Source organism: Canis lupus, chromosome 10 (assembly GCF_003254725.2).
Source record: "Canis lupus dingo isolate Sandy chromosome 10, ASM325472v2, whole genome shotgun sequence".
NCBI lineage: Eukaryota > Metazoa > Chordata > Mammalia > Carnivora > Canidae > Canis > Canis lupus.
In genome coordinates this window covers 44866958-44889235 of record NC_064252.1, presented here as the reverse complement: position 1 = coordinate 44889235, position 22278 = coordinate 44866958, and the positions used below count along the sequence as shown (strand labels likewise).

Here is a 22278-nt window from a genome sequence, read left to right as displayed (position 1 = left end):
GCTATTTTAGGTCCTCTATGCATCACTAACGTAAGACGACTATGCTAGGCTATGTTGTTTCATACTAGTTTAGTTAGGGGTCCCATTTTCATTCCTCAGGAGATTTTCTGTATTTCTCATATGCTTCTTCGCTTATGAATTCATCCAGTTCTGAAGGATTCCTGAGTGCTATCTTGATCAGCCAACCATCTTCGCAACAAGATTTGTTGACAAGTCTTGGATTTTTCTGCAAGAGCTTCGTTACTTTGAGTTACTTCTCCTGATAAAGAACAGGGTTCACTAGCAGCTTTCACACTTTCCAAAGCACCAAACCCATCTTGCCTGTTCAGTGTTGTCCCAAGGCCGGGCTGACTACAGTCAACAATATCTCCCAAAGCTTCCTGCGCAAAATTGCTGATTCTCGCCGATTCTGATACCATTTCCTGCTGGTCTCCCTTCAGGCTAGTCTGTGAATTTTCGCACGGGGAGCAGAGCAGGGCGCATGCGCGGGCCCAGGACAGAGGCTGGTACGGCCCCGCAGTGCGCATGCTCCGCTCAGCAACTGGCGCCATGTTGGTAGCGGTGCGGGGCCGGGTCGCGGCACCCCGGCTGCTTCTTACAAAGGGCAGGTGGCAGGTATTTTGGGCTTTGGGGGCCCAAGAGGAAAAGGGAAGATACCAGGTTGGTACTTACAGAAGTTTCCACAAAATGTTTACTGATGAAATCAAATTCTAACCAATAGTGAGTACTTTTATGTTTTTGTGAATGTAGGTGGGCCAAGGAGAACGTAATTCCTTTGCGGGGTGGGGGTTAACATTTCAGGCACTGGGATTCTGAGTCATCTTCCTCATTACAACTGATTGCAAGCGTTCATCTGTGTGGATCCCTGAGAGCTTATGTAGTTTACCGTGGGTGGTGCCCTTCCCACGGCCTGGATACCGCGAGATCCATGGGTGCGAGCACGTGGTTTCAGTGGCGCAGCCTCGTCCCTTGGAAGGTGTTTATGATGGAATTCCCTTGGGTTCTTCTTGATATTTGCCGTGTATGGGTCACTAGGCACAGGACATAAGTCACTTCCAAGCAAAAGTTAGGTGGAAGCCCCTGGATTAATCTGTATAGTTCAAAATATGTCATCCTTGACTTAAATACAAGGTTTGCATATAAGCACTATTTTGTCTCGTAATATTAGGTTGAATTAAGAAACATCAAGTCTTCAGCAAAAACGGACTTTCAACGAGTTAACAGTAGTGAAGGGAAAAAATTCGGATTTTTTCTTCTTACTGGGAAAAATTCTAATCTTATTCCTGCCCCCCCCCCCAAAGAAAAAAAGAAAGTGGAAAAAGGTTTTGTTTTTGTTTTCCATGATAAAATTTATCACTGGTAAGCCCCAGAGCTGCTCTGTGGTCCAGCAAGTCACACTATTCATTCAGTTCGTATTTCTGACAAAAATTCACAGAACTGATCATGGCAAAGCCTGTGAGGGTGAGTGAAGTTCACTCCTGATGCTGCTGGTTCAAAAAAACAATGATATAGGACAGATTCAAGTATTTCCCGTACACTATCTGATGAATAATAACTATTGGTTTTAAACGGTTTACATTTTCACATTGTAAATTTATCCGACTAAGCCGCCTTCTTCATACGTATCTTTACCACCATTCACCGTACCACATCCTAGCAGATTCCACTTCAGGTTGTACTCCGTTTGTGTTTTCTCAGCTTGCTGGAAAATATTCTTGCCTATACTTGCTTCCATGCAGACGGTTCAGAGACCAATGCTTCAGTTACTTCAATCTTGGCATTGACTCCAAATAACTGGGTCGTACAAGTAACATATATCAACTTGAGACAAAATAACTTCCTTTTTTAATGAAAATGATAGAATTGAACCTATTTTTATTCTAGTGTTATCTTAGCATAAGAAGATTTTTAGGCTTTCTTTGTACTGCAGGTCTAGATCCGGTTTCCCACATATTATAATGACTTTTTATGCACTGAGATATCCCCAGATACTCTGCACGAGCAGGATTTCTGACAGTGATCTTGCAAATAGCCTCATCCAAAAAGGTCCAAAATTCATTAGTGTACTTAAACCCTTACACACACAAATGCAAAAAGACCAGGAAAAAAAAAAATCACCAAAACAAAAAACCCCAGCAGCATCAAGTAGTTGGGAATCAACTAAGTAAAGAACATTTAGTGAAAATCACATTTAATTTTGAGGAAGATGATACTGTTGGGGTTTTGGAAAGATAAACAACTGGCATAATAAAATACTTGCAGTATTTTTTCATCTTCTATGAAGGGAGTTGTTTCTTAGCAAGATGTGAATATCTGTTACATAAATATTAAATATAATTCTTATAATTACAATGAGGAGGAAACCTTCGAACACTCTCTGGTTTAAATTGTTTATTTTCTATCCAACCTCTTTTTACATATCCATTTATTTATTTTTATATTATTTTTATTGGTATTTTAGATGTTACAATTTACTTCTTTATCAGTCTGGTTTCAAAAAATACTGTTTTGCCAATTACTAATAATCTTACAATGATATACATTTATTACCTTCCTGCTTTGTTACCACTTTCGTCTAGTTTACCTTAAAATATGCTATAAATATATCACATTGACAACTACACAGTCAATAGTCTGTTTTTTGACTGATACCATTTCCAATGTCCTCAATTCTTCAAGCAGTTTTTGCTGAAAGCTTTATGGCCTTTAAGTTTATCTGCACATGTATCTTTGGCTGCTCTGATTAAATATGATTTTTTAAAAGATTCTATTTATTTATTTGATAGAGAGAGGGTGCACAAGCAGGGAGAGCAGCAAGCAGAGGGAGAGGGAGAAGCAGGCTCCCTGCCAAGTAGGAAGTCTGATGCAGGGCTCGACCCCAGGGCCGGATCCAGGGATCATGGCCTGAGCTGAAGGCAGAGACTGAGCCACCCAGGTGCCCCTAATTAAATACAGTTTAACTCACTGTTGGTAATCAGTTTTATTTTCTTGGCTAACACACGAGTGACTCTGAAACTCACTTAGGTTACAGCCTCATTTGAATTTTTTATTTTTGTGAAGAAATTCTGCTGGAATGAAATACTCTTTTAAGTTTTCTAATTTTCTGACCTCTGCTTTCCTGTGAGTTGGGAGTATTATGAGGGCTCAGAATGGTAATATATTCTCTAGCACAGCTGTTGCATCACAGCATAATAACCACGATGACCTGGCGTCTGATTCTGTAAAATTATCGGATTTTTGTGTTAGAAAGTGTTAGAAAGCACTGACATTCAAAGTCCACTTGTATAGTTTTGACATGATGGGTACACACTGGTCATTTTTTTAAAAAATGTCCCAGTATGGTGGTACACAGGTGCGTGTGGCACTTGAAAACCTGTCAAATTATAAATGCATTACTGCCATTTGTAGTGCACTGAGTGCTGATACAAAGCAATCAGAGCACCACCCCAACCTCTACTACAACTATTTGCTCATCTCTGCTGTTGTAGCATAAAAGCACACAGACAATACATAAATAAAGGAGCATGGCTATGTTCCAATAAAACTTTTATTTATGGACACTGAAATTTAAATTGTTTATAATTTTTACATGTTACAACATATAATTCATTTTTCAAACCACTTAAAAGTGAAAACAAAAATTTTAAACATTCTAAGCAAAAACAGGAAGTGGGGGGGGTGAAAAACAACAGGAAGTGGGCCAGATCTGGACCAAGGGCTATTGTTTACTCATCATGCAGTCTACTCTAGAGTTTTACAATATAATCACTAGGGTTTTAGTAAGGTATGTTCAACTTGAAAACCATACCAGAGAATACTTGTGTATTTTTTTTAAAGATTTATTTATTTTAGAGAGAAAGAGCGTGCACACATCAGAGTGGGGACAGGGGCAGAGGGATAGGTACAAGCAGACTCCATGCTGAGTGCGGAACCCCATGCCAGCCTCAATCTCACAACCCTGAGATCATGACGTGAGCCAAAAATCAAGAGTCCTATGTTTAACTGACTAAGCCACTGAGATACCCCCAAGACTTGTAATATTAAACATATCAACTTCCAAAGTAATGTTTTTATTAAAAAAGTATTAATTTTATTTCAGAAGAGTATATCCATTTTGGGGCTATAATGGGGTAGGAAGTATATGCTACAAAAAAGTGTTACTGAATTACTGAGGGCTGAAAAATAGTATGAAATTTAAAACATTTTAATGAGGTATTATACTGTCATCTGATGGGCTCATTTAATTAGAAAGATGATTATCTAATGATATAACTGGCCTCATTACAACACTTTTTACCCAGAGGCCACCTGGGTGGTGCAGTCAATTAAGTGGTTCTGGCCCAGGTTGTGATCTCAGGGTTGTGAGATCGAGCCCTGCACTGGGCTCTGGTTAAGACTCTCTCCTTCTCCCTCTGTGCCTCCCACTCCAGCATGCGGGCACCCACATGCACTCTCTAAAATAAATAAATCTTAAAAAAAACAACAACACTTTTCACCCAGGATTTTATCCTGCAGATATACTCTGACATGTCTGAAGAGAGTATATATTGCAGCAAAAACTGCAAACATCTCTATAAATTATGATATGCTGTATAACATGAGGGAATTCTGGGCAGTCAATTAAAAGAATGAAGAAAGAATACAAATAATAAACTAAAACTGAAGATAATGCAGCTAAAGACCTACTTGCATTCCCAATGCAGAGAAACTCTCATACATGTGCAGAATTGCTCAGACCAACATTGTTTGTAACAGGAAAAAAAATGGAAACAAATTTAATAGCCAAACAGAACAGACAGTGATATATATTCATCCATGGAAATTTACGCAGCAGTGAAAATGAATGAGCCATTGATACATCCACGTGGACAAATCTCATAATGGTCAGAGAAGACAAACTGTAGACTACAGAACATCTCATCGCTCTCAAATTTAAGAACAAGCAAATTAACACTGTGTGTTGTTCAGGAATGTATCACACATAGGTAATAAAAGCATACGTGCAAACGGTAACCACGACGCTCAGGACAGTAGTTCTCATCAGGTGGAAGGGGAAAAGAAGATATCAGGGAAGAACAACTGACTGGCGCATCTCAAGCCAGATACACAGATACTCATTACATTAGTATCTGTATCTTCTGTGCATCTGAAATGTTACAGCTTTTTGGAATGTTCATCTCCCCTGTATATAGGTATTTTGCTCAGTGAAAAGATGCAGAACAAAGTGCAGAGCATGTTATCACTTGTGTGTGATTGTGTGTTTTTAAAAAATAAACTCGCATATTTTTATTTATGAACAGAATACTTCTGGAAGGACACACATCATTAAGGGAACTGCCTCCGGGAAGCACTGGGTAGGAGGGAAAAGAAGAGCAAAGGAGACTTTTAAGTTTCTGTCTTCAAATTTGCGTTTGGTACCATGTGCCTGTCCTGTGTTTCCGAACAAGAAATGTACTTTTTGTCTCTGACCCAACAGTCTGTTAGGTCACCATTAAAAGACAGCAAAGAAGTAGGAAAGGAAGGAGGAAATGACTGAGAAGTGACTAGAATTCCCAAATCTTGGCACTGGCGAGACTTCCAGGGTCCCACCCTCTGAGCCCTCCTGGCGCCTCACCCAATGGCCCTCCATCCTCTCCTTCCAGGGTTTCTGACAAGGCTCTTCCCCTCACAGCTTTAACTTACTAATGACGGCAGGATTTCCTTCAACAAGCCTGTCCTCGGCCGTGATGCTGTACCCGCCCACCCTGCCCCCAGCCGTCATGGCTCCACTACCTGCTGGCTGGGTTCCATCTTCAACACACCTTCAAGCATAAATGGCTGCACACTCTGCCCAGTTAAGTCCAGGCCCCCACGTGGGGCCTGTCTTTGTGGCTTGTTCCCACCACAGGAGGCTCTTAGTAGTTCTCTCCTTCCCTGGTTCTGTCAAACTTCTGGATGGTCTACAATGTAGCTACCTGTCTCCTCTTAGTTGCTTGCCATCAAAATCTCCGTTGTATTCCACAGTGTCCCTCAGAGGCCTCAACTCCCCCAGGCTCTGTTTCAAGTTTATCAGTCCCCTCAGGGAAAGCTCCAGTGTTCAACTGACTCTCTCCTGGAGAACACCTCTGCACCACTGCTCAGCATCTTTGGTAGGGACATCAGCCCACTTACCTTGGAGTGACACCCCTGCTCTCTGAGCACTGACTGGGTTGTAGCAGTCACCCTTTGTTTTCCTGGCTTCCATCTCCCAGGGTGCTGGGGCAAGGGAGCTTAGGTGAGGGTGATGAGGGTCACCCCTGAGTGAGGTTAGGTTGGAAGAAGGAGCCTCACATCTCTTAGCTGCTCTGGTCTGGAATCGAGTTTCTGCAATATGGAGTTGAGGATGATGACAGATGCTGGCAGCCTGCTCTTCCCGGTGAGAAACCACAGCCCTACAGTGGGAGCTGGTGGAAAGGAGTCTAGTGCTCCTGGCTGCACCCGCAGAGAGCAGCATTTGGGTCTCTGAGCTTGGGCAGAGTGGGTAGTGGAGCAGGTCAGGTCGCTCCAAACACCACAGCCCCTTCGTGTACTTACTGAGATTCAGGTTTTCATGAGTAATGGCTCTCCATTTGCTATATTTTCTTGAAAATAATTTTCACCAGTTATGGCTGTTTCACCAAGAGAAAGTTGCCTGCAAAGCTATTCCACTAGAGCATACTTAGGGAGAATTATATTCAATTGCAAAAAAGTCGATTGCTCTTTGTTTCTGATGTACCTTTTTGTTACACAAAAAGACTGGCTGATCCATAAATTCTCTTCAATTCTAAATATGAATGAGTTGATGTTTTAGATGGTCATTATCTTCAAATTGCTGCAGAGAACTTACTACGAATGTTCAATTTCCTATGCTTTCCTAACCTAGAACACAACAATCTCAGACACTAAATAACTGACAAGTAATAGGGTTAATAAATGTCTTGTATATGCAGCCAATTTTATGTACATTTTTAGAAACGAGCTAAGATATAATCCAAATATGAAAATAATTAAACTCATCCATCCACCAGAATGACACAAAAATTAGGGTTATCATCCAAGCCTGGTAGCAGAAACAATGCCACCAAATGTAAAACCGCTCTAGAAAGAATTTTAAGAATGTATCTGTCCTGTAATACAATGTAAACTTAACCAATACTCTCTTCTGCCTACTATTGAGGAAAGCATTCATTTGTTTTAAATAAAAGAAAATATGTAATCATTCACTGAGTTGATGACCATGCAGCTACAGGCCCCATGTCAACTGCAGGAGACACATGAGGGACAAGGCCCCCCTCCCCTCCCACAGTGAGTGCGCACGACTGTGGCACAGCAAGGTTACACGGTCAGGGCGCACAGAGCATGGTAACAAAGAGCAGAGAGGAGGGGCAAATGCAGCGTTTAATAAAGAATGAGAACGCATTCATTAGGAGAAATAGCAGTCAGTCATTTCAGGCGGAGAAAATGGCCAGACACATGGCTACACGTGAGGACAAGGAACATTAAAGGAACGAGTGTCTGAGGACCAGGGACATTAAGGATAAAAGGAAGCAAGATGTGAAAATGGACGGAGCTCAGGGATCTGATGATGGAATGTGGTTAAGGTCCATCCCCAGGTTAACATAATGGGAACACGTACATTTTAGAAAGGAAACCACGGTGGCAACCATGGTGGCTCCGGGGAAAGCGAAGGAAAGGACGCAGGGAGATGCAGTCCTTCCCTGGCTCAGAAGTGGAGGCGGAGGCCGAGAGCACCGTCCCAGGCCAAGGACTATGCATTCCCACACAGACAGACGTGTTTCATGCTAATGCGCAGTGCAAAGGAGGTGGGTGCTCAGGGTGTCTCCCAGAGTTAGGCATAAGCAACCAGGTGAATGGTGACATTGAAAACCATGGGGACCAAAAGACATGACCGTGTTACAGATGCTCAGAGTAGATGAGTGTGGGGCCACTCAGAAGGCACACAGACCTGAAGGTTTGGGGGGAGGTGCGGGCTAAAAGCACAGATTCTGGCATGTGGATGCTGCATGCACTCTGCAAGTAGCTGAGGTCACCCCGTGAGACTGCAGATAGGTAATATAGGTAATATCAGTGAGGGGGACAGTGAAGGGGCAGGTGGACAGAGGAAGAGAACCAGCAAATGAACCTTTGATCTGAGCTCCTGGTTGGGTTGAGATAATAAAAGTATGTAGTGACACATGAGGACAAACAACTTGGGAGCACACTGGTAACTGTAACCCTAAAGTGCTTAATGTCCAACAAGAATTTAAAACTAGGAGTAAGTCCAGAAAAGTCAAGCACGTTTTACTAAGGCAGGAGGTTATTACCTATTCTGAAATAACCATCTTCTAATCGTTTGTCTTTGGTTTCTTTGCTTATTTCCAAACCTTCACTCTAAAACAGAACAGAAACATTACTTTTACAAATCATTACTTCTATTTAAAACAGATCTAACAGAGCTTAATAAACATAAAAGTGTTTGTGGCACAGCTATCACTAAAAAAGAGAAAATGTCATCTCAATCTTGAACCTTAAAGAGTTTATCAATACATTTTTTTAGCTATCTGAATCTATATATTAGTGGTTAGAAAATATTAGTGGTTAGAAAATTTAAATCTTAATCAACTTTAAATTTAATAGAACATGATTTTTTTTATTAAAAGTAAAAAACCATCTTAACTTGAAAGAAATCTAAGCACTCCTTAAAGACCAGTAAATTAATTTTGTGTATTAAGCAACAGGCATTAAAACCACATGGCGTTTTGAGACTGAAAACATTAAGCAGCTAGTAAATATTCAAGTAAGATGATAATTCATTTATTTTCCTAGCCTGAACTTCCAAGTTATTTTCCAACATGAAACAAAATGGAGGCTCTTTCTATGAATAAGACAAATGGGACAATATACTATGTGTTCCATATTTTTTAAAAAAATTAATTCTGCTCACTGCTAAGATCCTGCAATCATGAGACTTTTCTTTACCACATAAACAAGAATAACCTCCAACCAAGTCTACCTATCAGTCTCTGTTCTTAAGAAAAATTAAGGGGGAAAAAATAGGCATACCTTAAAAGGCAAAACTTCCACAGTTGTGTTCAGCAGAATATCTCCTGGATGTTCTTGGTTACCACTGTGGAACAAATAACTGAAAAAACAAACATAAAAGTATGAGTCGGATGAGACTTTACAAAGATTCAAGATTGCCCTACCTCAGAGCGAGCTTGCTTTTTTTTTTTTTTCAGAGCGAGCTTTCTAAACGAGCCTCTGACTACAAAGCTGACAGCACCAGAACGTATAGCAATGGCATGATCCATATTGTGCCATTGTGCCATATCTGAATAGTTACTGGGCACTTAAAAATTTAAAGAAGCAATCGGAGGTGATATGTCCATTCCTTCCATCAGAAGGGGCATGTTTGTTGCTTACCGTTAATAATGTATTTAATAGATTTTTTTTAAAGGACAATTTTATATTGCTGTTTACACTGTTTTAAATATATAAACCCCTCAAGGGGAATAATCAAAGCTGCAGCACCTAAATAATACTACTGTATCTTGTATCAGAGAAAACTTTCACCAGGACAGCCGTGAGCCACAGCAAGTTCAAAGACTCATTTTATCCAATACAAATAGTTTTAGTATTAGTAGCCTGAAAGTAAATTAACCAATTTCGAATACTTGAATAATTCCACTTATCAGTATGAACATCTGAAAAACAACTGTGATCAATCTAAAATACTCTCTGGGTATGAGGATAATGTCCTCAGGTTTTGATATCCTGAAAACTAGTGTGGATATGTAAGTGTATCGGGGGGAGGAGGGCATAAAACCAGACAGGGCATGCAAAGCATATCTAAATCTAAACTGAAAACTCAAGTTTAGCTAAGTTAAATGGTTAGAAGTTTATACTTAGACTTGGATCCAAATTCAGGGTGTCGCATTTAACAGAATTCTCACCTTCAGCAAGTTCCATTAGCTTTCTGAGCCCAAGTCTCCTCTATACAGTGCAGAGATTCTCACCTACTTCACACGATTGTAGCAAGGAGCAGTTACAGTATGGTTAAGATACAGTATGGTATTTGTGGGCAAAAATCACCTGTGATTAAGGCCTGATTTTCAAATGTTCACAGGGAAGGGCACCTTCTAAGCTAAGATTAGCTCCCTCTAAGCTACACCAAAAAATAATTCCAACATTTTCAGATGAGAGACCACTTTTTTAAAAGGTATCTTTGACTTGGAATGCTGCTTCCTTTAACCATGGGCCACTCACCTCAGCTATAGATGCAACAATACAAGACAGAGGAAGCCACTTTTAAGAAAAGAACAATGGACAGAACTTGGTGTTTAGACTGACTGAGAGGTATTTACTGTGTGATTATTTACAGTGCAAAACTCAATATGATCTGTAAAGTTTAATACTAGAAATAAATGATGGTACAGCCAGGCATTGGGATATTGTGCAACCATTAAAATGTTTACAAATCACTTATAACAGATTATGATATAAAATATAAGATATAAAATTATACATAGACTATGATGGCTTTCAAAGTAGAAAGTGCACAGTATTACCAAGAAAAAATGTGCCATTATGGTCAAAATGGTGTCGTTCAGGTTGTGATTTTTTCATTTTTCATATTTTAAAATTTTTGTATAGTCAAAACATATGTTATATATTCAGAAAATATTTTCCCCAACACTTGATTTCTGTATTGAGAAACACAACTTCTGCTTTTCCCCTCTAACAACAAGTAAGTTACTGTGCAAATCAAAAAGTGATTCCTTTTATCTATTCCAGCAGAATGGGTCTGTGAACTCTAAGAAAATTCAAATGTACTATGATTTTTAAAAAATGTCTTTTATTACTAGAACTGTGTCCTCAGTAAGGTCAACAAAAGTTTATTGTAAATATATTTGTTAAGAAATTGAATCTCCAGTACAGGAGTTCTTCAACAGATTCCTTGCGAGCACTATTTTAACTTGCTAAAAACAGACCAAAAGACATGGATTTGAGACTATTCCTATTTATGGAGAGGAACTAATTGTTTCTAATTCTATGATGACTCTTTGTTCTTAAAATTCTTTGAGTATAGCTGACACACAATGTTACATTACTTACAGGTGTACAACATAGTGATTCAACATCTCTATATGTTATGCTCTGCTCACAACAAGTGTAGCTGCCATCTGTCACCATACATTGCTATAACAGTAGCACTGACTATATTCCCTATGCTGTGCCTTTCATCACTGTGACTTACTCATTCTATAACTGGAAGCCTGCATCTCCCTCTCCCCTTCACCATTTTTCCCAACCCCCCACTCCCACCCCTTTGGCAACCAGTTTGTTTACTGTATTCACAGGTCTGATTCTGTTTTTGTTTATTTGTGGGATTTAAGATTCCTGAGTGGAATTATATGGTATTTGTCTTTCTCAGGCTGACTTCTATCTCTTACTTTAGTAATACCCTCTAGGTCCATCCATGTTGTCACAACTGACAAGATCTCCTCCTTTTTGTGGCCACGTAATATTCCCTTGTGTGTACATATATGACATTTTCCTTATCCATTTGTCTACTGATGGACATCTGGGTTGCTTCCATATCTTGGCTATTGTAAGGAATGCTGCAGTAAACACAGAGGTGCAAACATCTTTTCAAATTAGTGTTTTCCTTTTCTTTGGATAAATACCCAGCAGCGGAATTATTGGATCATATTGTATTTCTATTTGTAATTTTCTGAGGAAGCTCCATACTGTTTTCCACAGTGGTTGCACCAATTTACATTCCCACCAGCAGCGTGCATGAGGGTTCTCCTTTCTCCACACCTTTGCCAACACCTGTTCTTTGTCATTCTGATTTCAGCCATTCTAACTGGCATAAGGTGATATCTCATTGTTTTGACTTGCACCTCCCTGATGCTTACTGATGCTGAGCATCTTTTCGTTCATCTGTTGGGCATCTGTCTGTCATCTTTGGAAAATGTCTATTCAGGTCCTCTGTCCCATTTTTTAATCAAACTGTCTTCTTCAGTGTTGAGTTGTATAAGTTTATATATTTTGGATATTAAATTCATATCAGATATTTACGATGATTTTTTTTTCATGTAGGCTCCACAACCAACATGGAGCCCAACACGGGGCTCAAACCCATGACCCCAAGATCAAGACCTGAGCTGAGATCAAGAGTCAGATGCTCAACTAACCTGAGCCACATAGGCACCCCCATGATGACTCTTTTAAGCATGGTAAGCACTACCTCAAAGTGCTGAATATCATGCTATCTAGTATAAAAATGAACATTAAATAACAACAAAAATATTTTATACTCATAAATGCAAAATATTACTCAAAACTATTTTTATACATTTTTCCAGTGATACTCCCATCGCCAAAAACATTTTACACACTTAAATTCCTCTTTAGAATCAGTTTAGAATAATAAAATAAAATGAATAACATTATCACTATGCATTGTTTCTGACCACCTTAAATAGAATTATTACAAATGATTTTTGGTGGGTTCTAAAAACTGGACAGCCCTCTCATGAGAACACATAACACAATATGCCACGGGCTACAAAAATCATATTCCATTCAAGGATTGCATTTAAGTGTACCACAGACAGCATACAGTCTGGGGAATATACCCAAAACCAAGGGGAAGTTGAAGACATCATTACCACTGAAAAAACAGGGAGAAAAGAGTCCTAAATTTCATAAAATGAACATAAACTCTGAAAAACATTAAGAGTTTCTAAATTCTTCTGTGGTGGTCTAAAAGCAAACCAACTTGTGTAAAATCACTGACTAGGGATGGTCTCACGGTCTGTCAAATTTATCATTTCAGTCAAATTGCTAGTTAACGGACTCTAAGTCCTAAGGGATATTCTAGAATAAGGACATGAAAACTAATTTTATATTTTGAGGGACAGTTCTATATAAACGTACTAAAAAACTATACTAAATACATGTTCAGCAATACCAATGGAATTTACCAAACATGCTAAGTGCTGGGGTCGTATCTGAAAACAATGCACTCATTTTTTACCAAGTTGTAGAAGATGTATTTATAACTTAACATTTGGGACCCACTGTCTCCTCATATCTGTTATACACACACACAAAAAAAAAAAAAAATCATAAATTACACTATGAATAAGAGGCATACATTAGAAATGACAAATACCCACCATTTGCTTCAACGTGGACAGAACTGGAGGGTATTATGCTGAGTGAAGTAAGTCAATCAGAGAAGGACAAACATTATATGTTCTCATTCATTTGGGGAATATAAATAATAGTGAAAGGGAATGGAAGGGAGAAGAAATGTGTGGGAAATATCAAAAAGGGAGACAGAACATAAAGACTCCTAACTCTGGGAAATGAACTAGGGGTGGTGGAAGGGGAGGAGGGCGGGGGGTGGGGGTTACTAGGTGACGGGCACTGAGGGGGGCACTTGACGGGATGAGCACTGGGTATTATTCTGTATGTTGGTAAATTGAACACCAATAAAAAATAAATTTATTATTAAAAAAATGAATAAGAGGCATAAAATCGTAGGACCAAATATATTTCAATAGTCACCAACCTTTCTACATTAACTGGCTTATCAAACTTGAACAAGATGTAGTCTCCAGCTATTGGGGTTATAGCCCAGAAGAAATCCTCCCCCATGTAAGTTTTCTCCAGTGTATGTCCTTGGTAGACCTTCAAAGAAGTAGATATCTCTGCAGGTGGGTTTACATGGATTTTAAGAAGTAATGGTTTCATGTAATCTTTATCCTAGGAGGAAAGACACGTATGCTGTTAAACAACAGACAACTTATTTATACTTAAGAAGAGGAGGAATGACTATACACTAAATATATGTGCATGAGAAAAATAAAATTAAATCACTAACCGTGAGTTTCTGAATTTTTCCTGATAGAGAAGAATGCAGACCCACATGTTGGAAAAGGGAAGGTCTGAAGCGAATTCGCAGATTTGCTTTTTGTCTATCACAATGTTTCTAAATATTGGGGAAAAAAAGCATGTTAGTATCACATTACAAAGTGAAACCTGTCCTCATCAGAAAAACCAGAAGTCCTTTTATTAGTTTTTGTTTTTGTTTTTGTTTTTTAGAGACAGTTTAAAAGTAGGGTGGGAGGTGGGGGAACAGAGGGAAAGAATGGGAATTTTAAGCAGGCTCCGCACCCAGCACAAAGCCCGACATGGCACTCTATCCCACAACCCTGAGATCATGACCTAAGCTGAAACCAAGAGTCAGATGCTCAATGGACTGAACCACACCCAGGTGCCCCTTCCAGAAGTCCTATTAAGAATATTGAAAAGAATCCAACTTCATCTCATAATTCCAAGTCAAAAAATTTTAGGGGCCTTTTTAAGACATAAATAGATTTGCTACCTACTTGATAAACAGATTTGATATGGAAATTTAAAATAAGCACAACTAAGAGAAGAGCTAAGGATTTAATTCCAACCTTCTTCAGGATTTGTCAAAATACAGATTTTACTTTTAACATTAAAATGCACACACTAGGGGTACCTGGGTGGCTCAGTGGTTACGTGTCTGCTTTTGGCTCAAGGTGTGATCCCAGGGTCCTGGGATCGAGTCCTGTATGGGGCTCCCCTCAGGGAGCCTGCTTCTCCCTCTGGTTATGTCTCTGCCTCTCTCTCTCTGTCTCTCATGAGTAAATAAAATCTTTAAAAAAATAAAAAGTAAAATGCACACACTATAAACTAGAAGTTTGGTTCATATATACAGAATATAGAATAGCATCAGATAATACAATGAAGGATTTGCAAATAATAAAGGACACATTTTGTTGCATCAAAGTAATCTGAAAACGCAAGGCAATAGCTTGACCATAAGGAAGTGCATGATATTTAAAGTTCCACAACTCAGCACAGTTATGGGACACTTGTGTTTCAACCTGAAGTGCCTCATGGTCCAGACTTCAGATTACAACCTGTCCTCACTCTTGGTCAGGATGTGAAACCCATCCTCCTGGCAGGGCTCTCATTGTGTGTTAAGTCAGTACTTCAAGCCCCGGCTATTTTGTCATGCTTTTTCTTTTCAGGGAGTTCTACAAGTTCTAGACCAAGAACATACTGGAAAGACACATTTGTAGGTCTTTGTTTGTAAGACACTTCCAACTTGGGAAGGACTCCAATAATTTTCTGGGTACTAAAATGCTTGCTTTTTCTCAAAGAGGTCTTACTTCATTACTATTATTACTAACACTACACTAAAGGTAACATAACATATTCTATTCACATAAACTCAACTACTCAAGTAAAAGGAGAAGAATGGAAGGAAGGCAGAGTAAAGGAGAAGAGTGCAGAGGTGGGGAGAACAAACAGTGCCTAGACTGAGCCCTCTCACTAAGCAATGGATACACTGGTGCCTGAAGAGTCAAAGTGGGCTGATAAACCTGTGGAAGAATGTGTGAACGCCCTGAGGGGCTTCCCAGACCACAGTTAAAGAGATGGTGTTCTGGAGGCCAGCGACTATGTGGTGACAGCTTCCCTGACATCCTAGCAAAGCAACTGAAGAATTATGGGCCACAGAAGAACATGGCCTAGGGAGCAGTGACAGAGTAGATCAAACTATCTGAAGGGCTGTGTGCTAAAATTTATAGATTTCAGTGGCTTAAATTTTTTACCATCAGTTATTTTAGAACCTAACCATATAGGAGGATAAGATACTGCACGGGACCAATTAAATATAAGTGTACTGTAGGCGTATAAAGATCACATGAATTTTCTTATGTCCTACAATAAAAATTCCTGTAAGTCACAAAGAAAATATAGGTTAGGACTTGTAAAAATGAATTGTTCAAATCAATGTACATGTTCAATCATTGTTGGAAAATAGCTACTTTGCTATTTGGCTATATTCCATGATTTGCTCTATGAAAGTGGTTTAAAAACAAAAAAAAAGAATATAACAATAGCTTATAAACACCAGAAGACAGTGTCCTAAAAAGTAATTGGCAGGTAGAATGATCAAACTATTCTAGAGAAAATAGTAAGTTCATGAAGCCAAATTAAATGTTTGTTAAAATGAATGTCAAGTCATCCCTATAAAGACACATGCCCATAATAAAGATTTCCTGTTATTACATGTCAAAATTGACTTATTTTTAAGAATATGTATTCACATTTTATTTATGCTTACACCAAATAAATATCTTTTTTCCAGATGTATAATTCAAATTGGACAAGGAAAACATATCTAATTACTTTTTACAATAAGATTTCTATGGAAATAACAGGATAAAGCAAAAATCATTGTTTACTTACTTTTACTGGCTACCATCATCACCCCAAAGGTCAGCAAATTACTATGAAAACTGGTTTCTTTCAAGTAATATACTAAAAAGTACATTTTGACTCACCATTGTTTTTGTATAAAGTATTACTTCTGTCTTATTCCTTATTTTCATATGTGTTGGGGCCTGATATTGTCCCCAAAGTATTTGAAAAAAAGAAAGATGACAGAGAGTATAAGAAAGCTGAAATAACCCCCCGGCCCAGGACAGATATGAGAACATTTATAGCCCACAGTAACAAAATATCAGAGCCTAAAGACATTACTAACATCTATCAGAAATTTAAAGAAAGGTGGAGACTTCACTGCTTTACAGGACTTTCCACTGTTATTTAAAAGTCTAATTTAAGAACTTTTTGTCAGTTCAAGAAAGCAAGCAAGCACTTCAAATGTTAAGTGAAAACACTGTTTTCATTCATCTATTTAACTGTTCCTTTACAAAATCTGGCTTCCTGAAAGTCACTTTCATGAAATACAGAAAAGAAGCCTCTTCCACTGTTAACGGTAGGGGAGGAACCGCTAAGTATTCCTCAAACTGAGAAAGCACAGTTTAATTTAAGGGGACTGAAGGTGTGTGGGGGTGAGGATTAAAGGGGATGAGGATCCAACCATGCAGTTCTTCTCTGCAAGGTCTGCACTTTAGTCCACAGATTCTATAGAGCAAGAGGCTACATACATTGTAGTGAGCAAGGGCCTTGTCCTGAGGTCCAAGGGGTTGCACTGGACCTAAACTGACAGCTAACCTTTAATTAGATCTTGTATTACCACCTGTGTGTCAGGAAGGGGAAAGACTATTTTATCTCTAACAGAAACACAGGAGACCCAAACAAGTGTGTCGCCATCCCAGTCTCAGTCTCAGGGGGCATTTCTAACCTAGGTACAGTAATCATCATTAGCCCTGAACACGCAGCCCCAAGAGAGGTCATAGAGTGAACATGAACAAAATGATGGGCCAAATATAGGAGTCATTTTTGCCAGCACTCCTACATCTACCCTCGTAAGAAATTAACTTACTGCATCTTTTTCAGGATTGCAGACTTTTACCCAGAGTATATGGTCCAAGAGCCAGTCAATGGGTTTCTCCTTATAGAACATAAATATGAATTCCACAATCAGAGTCAGGTCTGGTGCTTGAAACATTTTACCTGAAAAAACATTCTCAGTCAGTAGCTGTTACGAGGAAACCAAGCATCAAGATGGCTTTAATAAATGAAATCTATACAACAAAGACATGAAAGCTTGTGCTATCAAATATGTCGTTATGAATAACCTCCCAATTTGTCTTATCAAAAGCAAACAAACATGCTTCAGCAAAACATTCGGAGTTGTCACCTGGGTATAAACAGGACTACAGAGCTCCTGACTTTCTTTCTTATAAAATTTGTCATACAATTATTGACTCGTAGGATTTAAGAACCGAGTCAGGGATTTTTTTTTCCCTTCATGTCTTATTACAACTCTCCCCATTAAAAAAAAAGAAAAAAAGAAAAAAAGAAAAAAAAAAGAACTTTAGGTTCTTTTAGATTCCTTCAGATTTAAGTACAAAAAAAATTAACCAAATGAATAAATGCCAAAATCAGGGTTTCCTAATTCTGTCTTCAACAAAACCTTCACAAGCAAAGATACTATTTGACTCTTAAATTAAGTTTTGAGATAAATGATCAACAAGGTCAAAGGCTTAGTCTCTAATACTTAAAGTTTTAGGGTGCTTTTGGAAGTGAAATGTTATCCTCTGCGTTTTTTTTAAAACCTGTAAACTGCCTGCAGTTCTTCAAGTTTAAACATGTACTCTTTAGTTGAATGATTTAGGAATTTTAGTGGGAAAAAATTTTAAATGAACACCCTAACTAGTCTATGAAAGCAACAAACAAATACAAATTAATCACCAAACAAGAACTTCGAGTACTACATCAAATACCAGGAATTCATACTAGAAAACATTTAGTGTGGCATTCTTTTTTTTAAACCCCAATGATGCAAAAGCACTGGGCCATAAAAGAGCATCTGGAAGTGTCAGAGGAGAAATCAGACGTGCTCAGCACCATGGCTGGCTTTAAGTGTATATGTAAGAAGCCAGCAGGCCTGCCTGATGAACGCCATAGTAAATACGACAATCTTTTAAAAGTATCCAAATACTATTTGGGGTTGACTTTCATCATTTCACATACAGAAGTTCACCTAAATTAAATTTCCTCAAAAGCAATCCATTTCCAGAGGTCAAAGAAATTAGTTTAAGATACCAAGAGTCACAGTTATTTCTGAAAAGTATATAAATCTGACACTTTTCTTACCGATGAAGCCCAGCTGGGAGAACTCTAGTATCATCCATTCCTCAGAAGAAAGTTGAAGTGCAAAATTTTTTATAGTGTTGAAGTAATTCTGTTTGACAATAATATCATCTTCAAGCTAAAGGAAGTTGAACAATTGAATAAATATATCAGAAAGAGATGGAAAGATCCAGATAAAAGGACATTATTAAAAGAAAACTCAAGTATACTTTTATAATGCAAATCGAGAAAAATATGGTCAAAAATGATGAAAATATAAATTTTATTGAAAGAAAATAAGGACAATAAAATGGAAGAGGCATATAGTGAGTCACTGAAACTACTCCCCTACTGTGGAAAAATCACAGTCCCGTGCCATGAATACTCCCTTTTTGGTCCTCTCATGGTGCCCAACATGATTTCACACTATCATTTCTACTTTTCAAAGTAAAAGAAATTTACTAAATTTCCAAAAATTTCCAAAAGAAATTTTTTGGGCCTTTAATTTTTTTTTTTTTTTTTTTTTTTACATAATACGATGTACTAAGTCAAAAAGTCAGCAGTTTTCCTTCTCTGCCCTCTAGCCTGCCAGCTGAGGTAACCAACGTTAAAAGTTGGGTTGTGCATCCATTTGCTACCTTCTATATGGCCGTAGAGCACAAAAAGACCCATATGTACTTTAGGTTCTCATCCACGTTTACATTTTTATAAATAAGGGATATTATCACACTTTTTTCTCTTAATATATCTTGAGTATCTTTCCAGGCTAATATTTAGTAGATATATAATATTCTATGATATCAATGTAAAAGAATTCATTCAGTGAATCCCTGATCATAGGCATACATCCAGCTTGTTTCTCATTTTTTGTCGATGCAAACAATGATACAGTAAATGTGCTCATATTTACATATTAGCGCTTTTCATTTATGTGGGACAGATTCCTGAAACTTTTGAAATTTTAAAAGAGATCTTCAGGGGCGCCTAGGTGGCTCAGTCAGCTAAGCGTCCAAATCTTGACTTCAGCTCAGGTCATGATCTCAGGATTGTGAGACTGAGCCCTGCACTGGGCTCCATTGCTCAGTGGGGAGTCTGCTGGAGATTCTCTCACTCCCTCTACCTCTGTCCCTCCCCTTGCTCGCTCTCTCTAAAATAAATCTTTAAAAATGAAAAATTAAATTAATAGTTAATTAATATCTTCAAAATACTTAAGAAGCTGTGGCAATTCAGAGCGCCAGTTAATCCCATATGCTCGGCCAGCATTATGTGTTATTTATGCTTGCTTGGGATTTTCACCAATTCAATTAGGAGTTGACAAAGATCAGCGATCATAAGTGTATGCAAAGACTTCCACCCCAGAATCTCCTATCATAAAATTTTCAAGTCACAAGATAATTTTAATATCCTAAATTTTTTTCCTTTTCTTAATTTCATGTTACCACTTCTAGTTACTTGCTAAGCAATTTTCACTTATTTTAATATTTAGATTTTTTCATGCATTTAAGTCTTAAAAGCTTTCTTCTTCCCACCCATGAAGAAACAGTAGGAATATTTGGAAAGACAGGATACTGACTCACCAAATATTTATCGAGCTTCTGTTGTGTTTCAGACACTATATAACCCCAGAGAATACATCAGTGAACAGAAAAGACATTTTTTATGCCTTCAGAATTTTAGGGAAGCTGGAGGGCAAACTTGACAAAACACAGAACTACACTGACACCTAACTTTCCTTTCTGAAAGAAGAGCTGCCTACACCCAAACCTAAATACTACCTATGCCCAAAGGAAAGATGATCCCTAATACCAGGCAATTCCAAATTTTTTCCAGTAAGTAATTTCCAAAAACAAGTCTGGGACTATTTAAATGCATAGAAATGTAGATGTAACGGTCAAATGCCTATTTAAAATTTAGTACGTTAATTTTGGCTACCACACATAAATTCACATTTTTACATTCAATTAGGAAAATTGCTTTGTCCCACTATCGCATCTCATCAAACACTTTCACTTTTATTTCTGAGTTCTCTATTCTATTCCAATGATCTTTGTGTCAATTTTTGTCCTTGTACCATACTGTTTTGATTACTATCCCTTTGTAGTATAGTATATCTTGAAATGTAGAATTGTGTTACCTCCAGCTTTGTTTTTGTTTTTGTTTTTTTTTTTCTCAAAATTGCTTTGGCTATATTCATGATCTTTTGTGATTCCATACAAATTTGAGTATTATCTGTTTGAGTTCTAAGAAAAACACTGTTTGTATTTTGATAGGGATTGCCCTGAATCTTTAGATTGCTTTCAGCTGTACGGACATTTTAGCAATATTAATTCTTCCATTCTGTGAGCATGGAATATATTTCCACTTGGGTGTATCATCTTTAATTTTTTTTTAAGATTTAATTTATTTGGGGAGGTGGGGGGAGAGAGAGAAGGAGCAGGGGGAGGGGCAGAGGGAAAGGGAGAAGCAGATTCCCTGCTGAACAGGGAGCCTGACGTAAGGCTCCATCCCAGGACCACGGGATCATGACCTGAGCTGAAGGCAGACACTTAACCAACTGAGCCACCCAGGCACCCCTTATCTTTAATTTCTTTCATCACCATCTTATAGTTCCCAGAGTACACGTTTTTATCTCCTTGGTTAAAGTTTATTTCTAGGTATTTTATTCTTTTTTGGTGCAATTGTAAACCAATTGTTTTCTTAATTTCCTCTCCTGCCACTTTGTTATTAGTGTATAGAAATGCAGATTTTTGTATATAAGTAACTTCACTTTTAAAAAACAATTTAAAGGTAAGAGTAGATTCCTGTGTGGCCATAAGAAAACACAGAGATCTCGAATACCTTTCACCCAGTTTTCCCCAATCTAACATTCTTCAGTATAACTACACTATAATTGACTGATACAATTCACTGACCTCATTCAACTTCACCAGTTTTCCATGCATTCCGGTGTGTGTGTGTGTGTTTAGTGCCATGTAATTTTTGGGAAACAGAACAATTCCATTATAAGGATTCTTGTGCTACCACACTACCCTTTATATTCACAGCCACCTCCTTCCTTCTCCACTTTCAGCATCCGGTAACCAACAGTCTACAAGTTTGTCATTTCAAGAATGCCATATAAATGGAGTCATACAGTATGTAACCTTTCAAGAATGTATTTTAAAGTCCCCATAATTCCATAGATCCAAGATGTGGTATCAATAGTTTGTTTCTGTTCATTATTTCATATTCCATGGTATAGATGTATGACGGTTTCTTTAACATTCACCAACTAAAGAACATCTGGCCTGTTTCCAGATTTTGGCTATTACAAATAAAGCTCCTATGAACCTTCCTATATAGGTTTTTTGTGAAAGTATGTGCTTCTCTGACATGAATGTTTTGTCACAGCAAGAGCCGTTCTTCAACAAATCTTAATCTCACTAGTAATCTCTAGTTTACAGAGAGAAGCTAAAAAACAAGATTGAAAATATTTTTACAATATTCAAATGAAATATCAGAAAAATATATATTGGAATATTACATATAAAAAATATTATATATTTTTTTGCTTAATTTTTATTTAAGTACAAAAAGAAATAAAAAACTAGCCTGGGTGGCTCAGCTGGTTAAGCATCTGCCTTCGGCTCAGGTCATGATCCTGGGGTTCTGGGATCCAGCCCAGCATCAGGCTCCCCGCTCAAT

The 22278-nt window shown here is 38.1% G+C and overlaps 1 protein-coding gene and 1 long non-coding RNA gene across 10 annotated transcripts in view; one reads left to right on the top strand and one right to left on the bottom strand.

Annotated features, from left to right (window-relative positions):
- The window catches only part of MGAT4A (alpha-1,3-mannosyl-glycoprotein 4-beta-N-acetylglucosaminyltransferase A), a 154987-nt gene that overhangs the window by 7333 nt on the left and 125376 nt on the right, over nt 1-22278 (bottom strand). For all 8 annotated transcript variants that reach the window (XM_049115846.1, XM_049115847.1, XM_049115850.1 and 5 more), the window contains 6 exons: nt 18619-18733; nt 17342-17472; nt 13895-14002; nt 13583-13776; nt 9061-9139; nt 8322-8388 (listed from right to left, as the gene is read on the bottom strand). In XM_049115846.1, coding sequence (XP_048971803.1) covers nt 8322-8388; nt 9061-9139; nt 13583-13776; nt 13895-14002; nt 17342-17472; nt 18619-18733 — 694 coding nt within the window. The remainder of the gene's footprint in view (nt 1-8321; nt 8389-9060; nt 9140-13582; nt 13777-13894; nt 14003-17341; nt 17473-18618; nt 18734-22278) is intronic.
- LOC118350100 (uncharacterized) lies at nt 514-13909 on the top strand. 2 transcript variants are annotated; one of them, XR_004803295.2, is made up of 3 exons: nt 514-660; nt 12103-12239; nt 13781-13908. It is a non-coding gene; the product is annotated as an uncharacterized LOC118350100 (long non-coding RNA). The 2 variants fall into 2 exon arrangements; XR_004803296.2 differs by having other exon boundaries at nt 535-720; nt 13781-13909.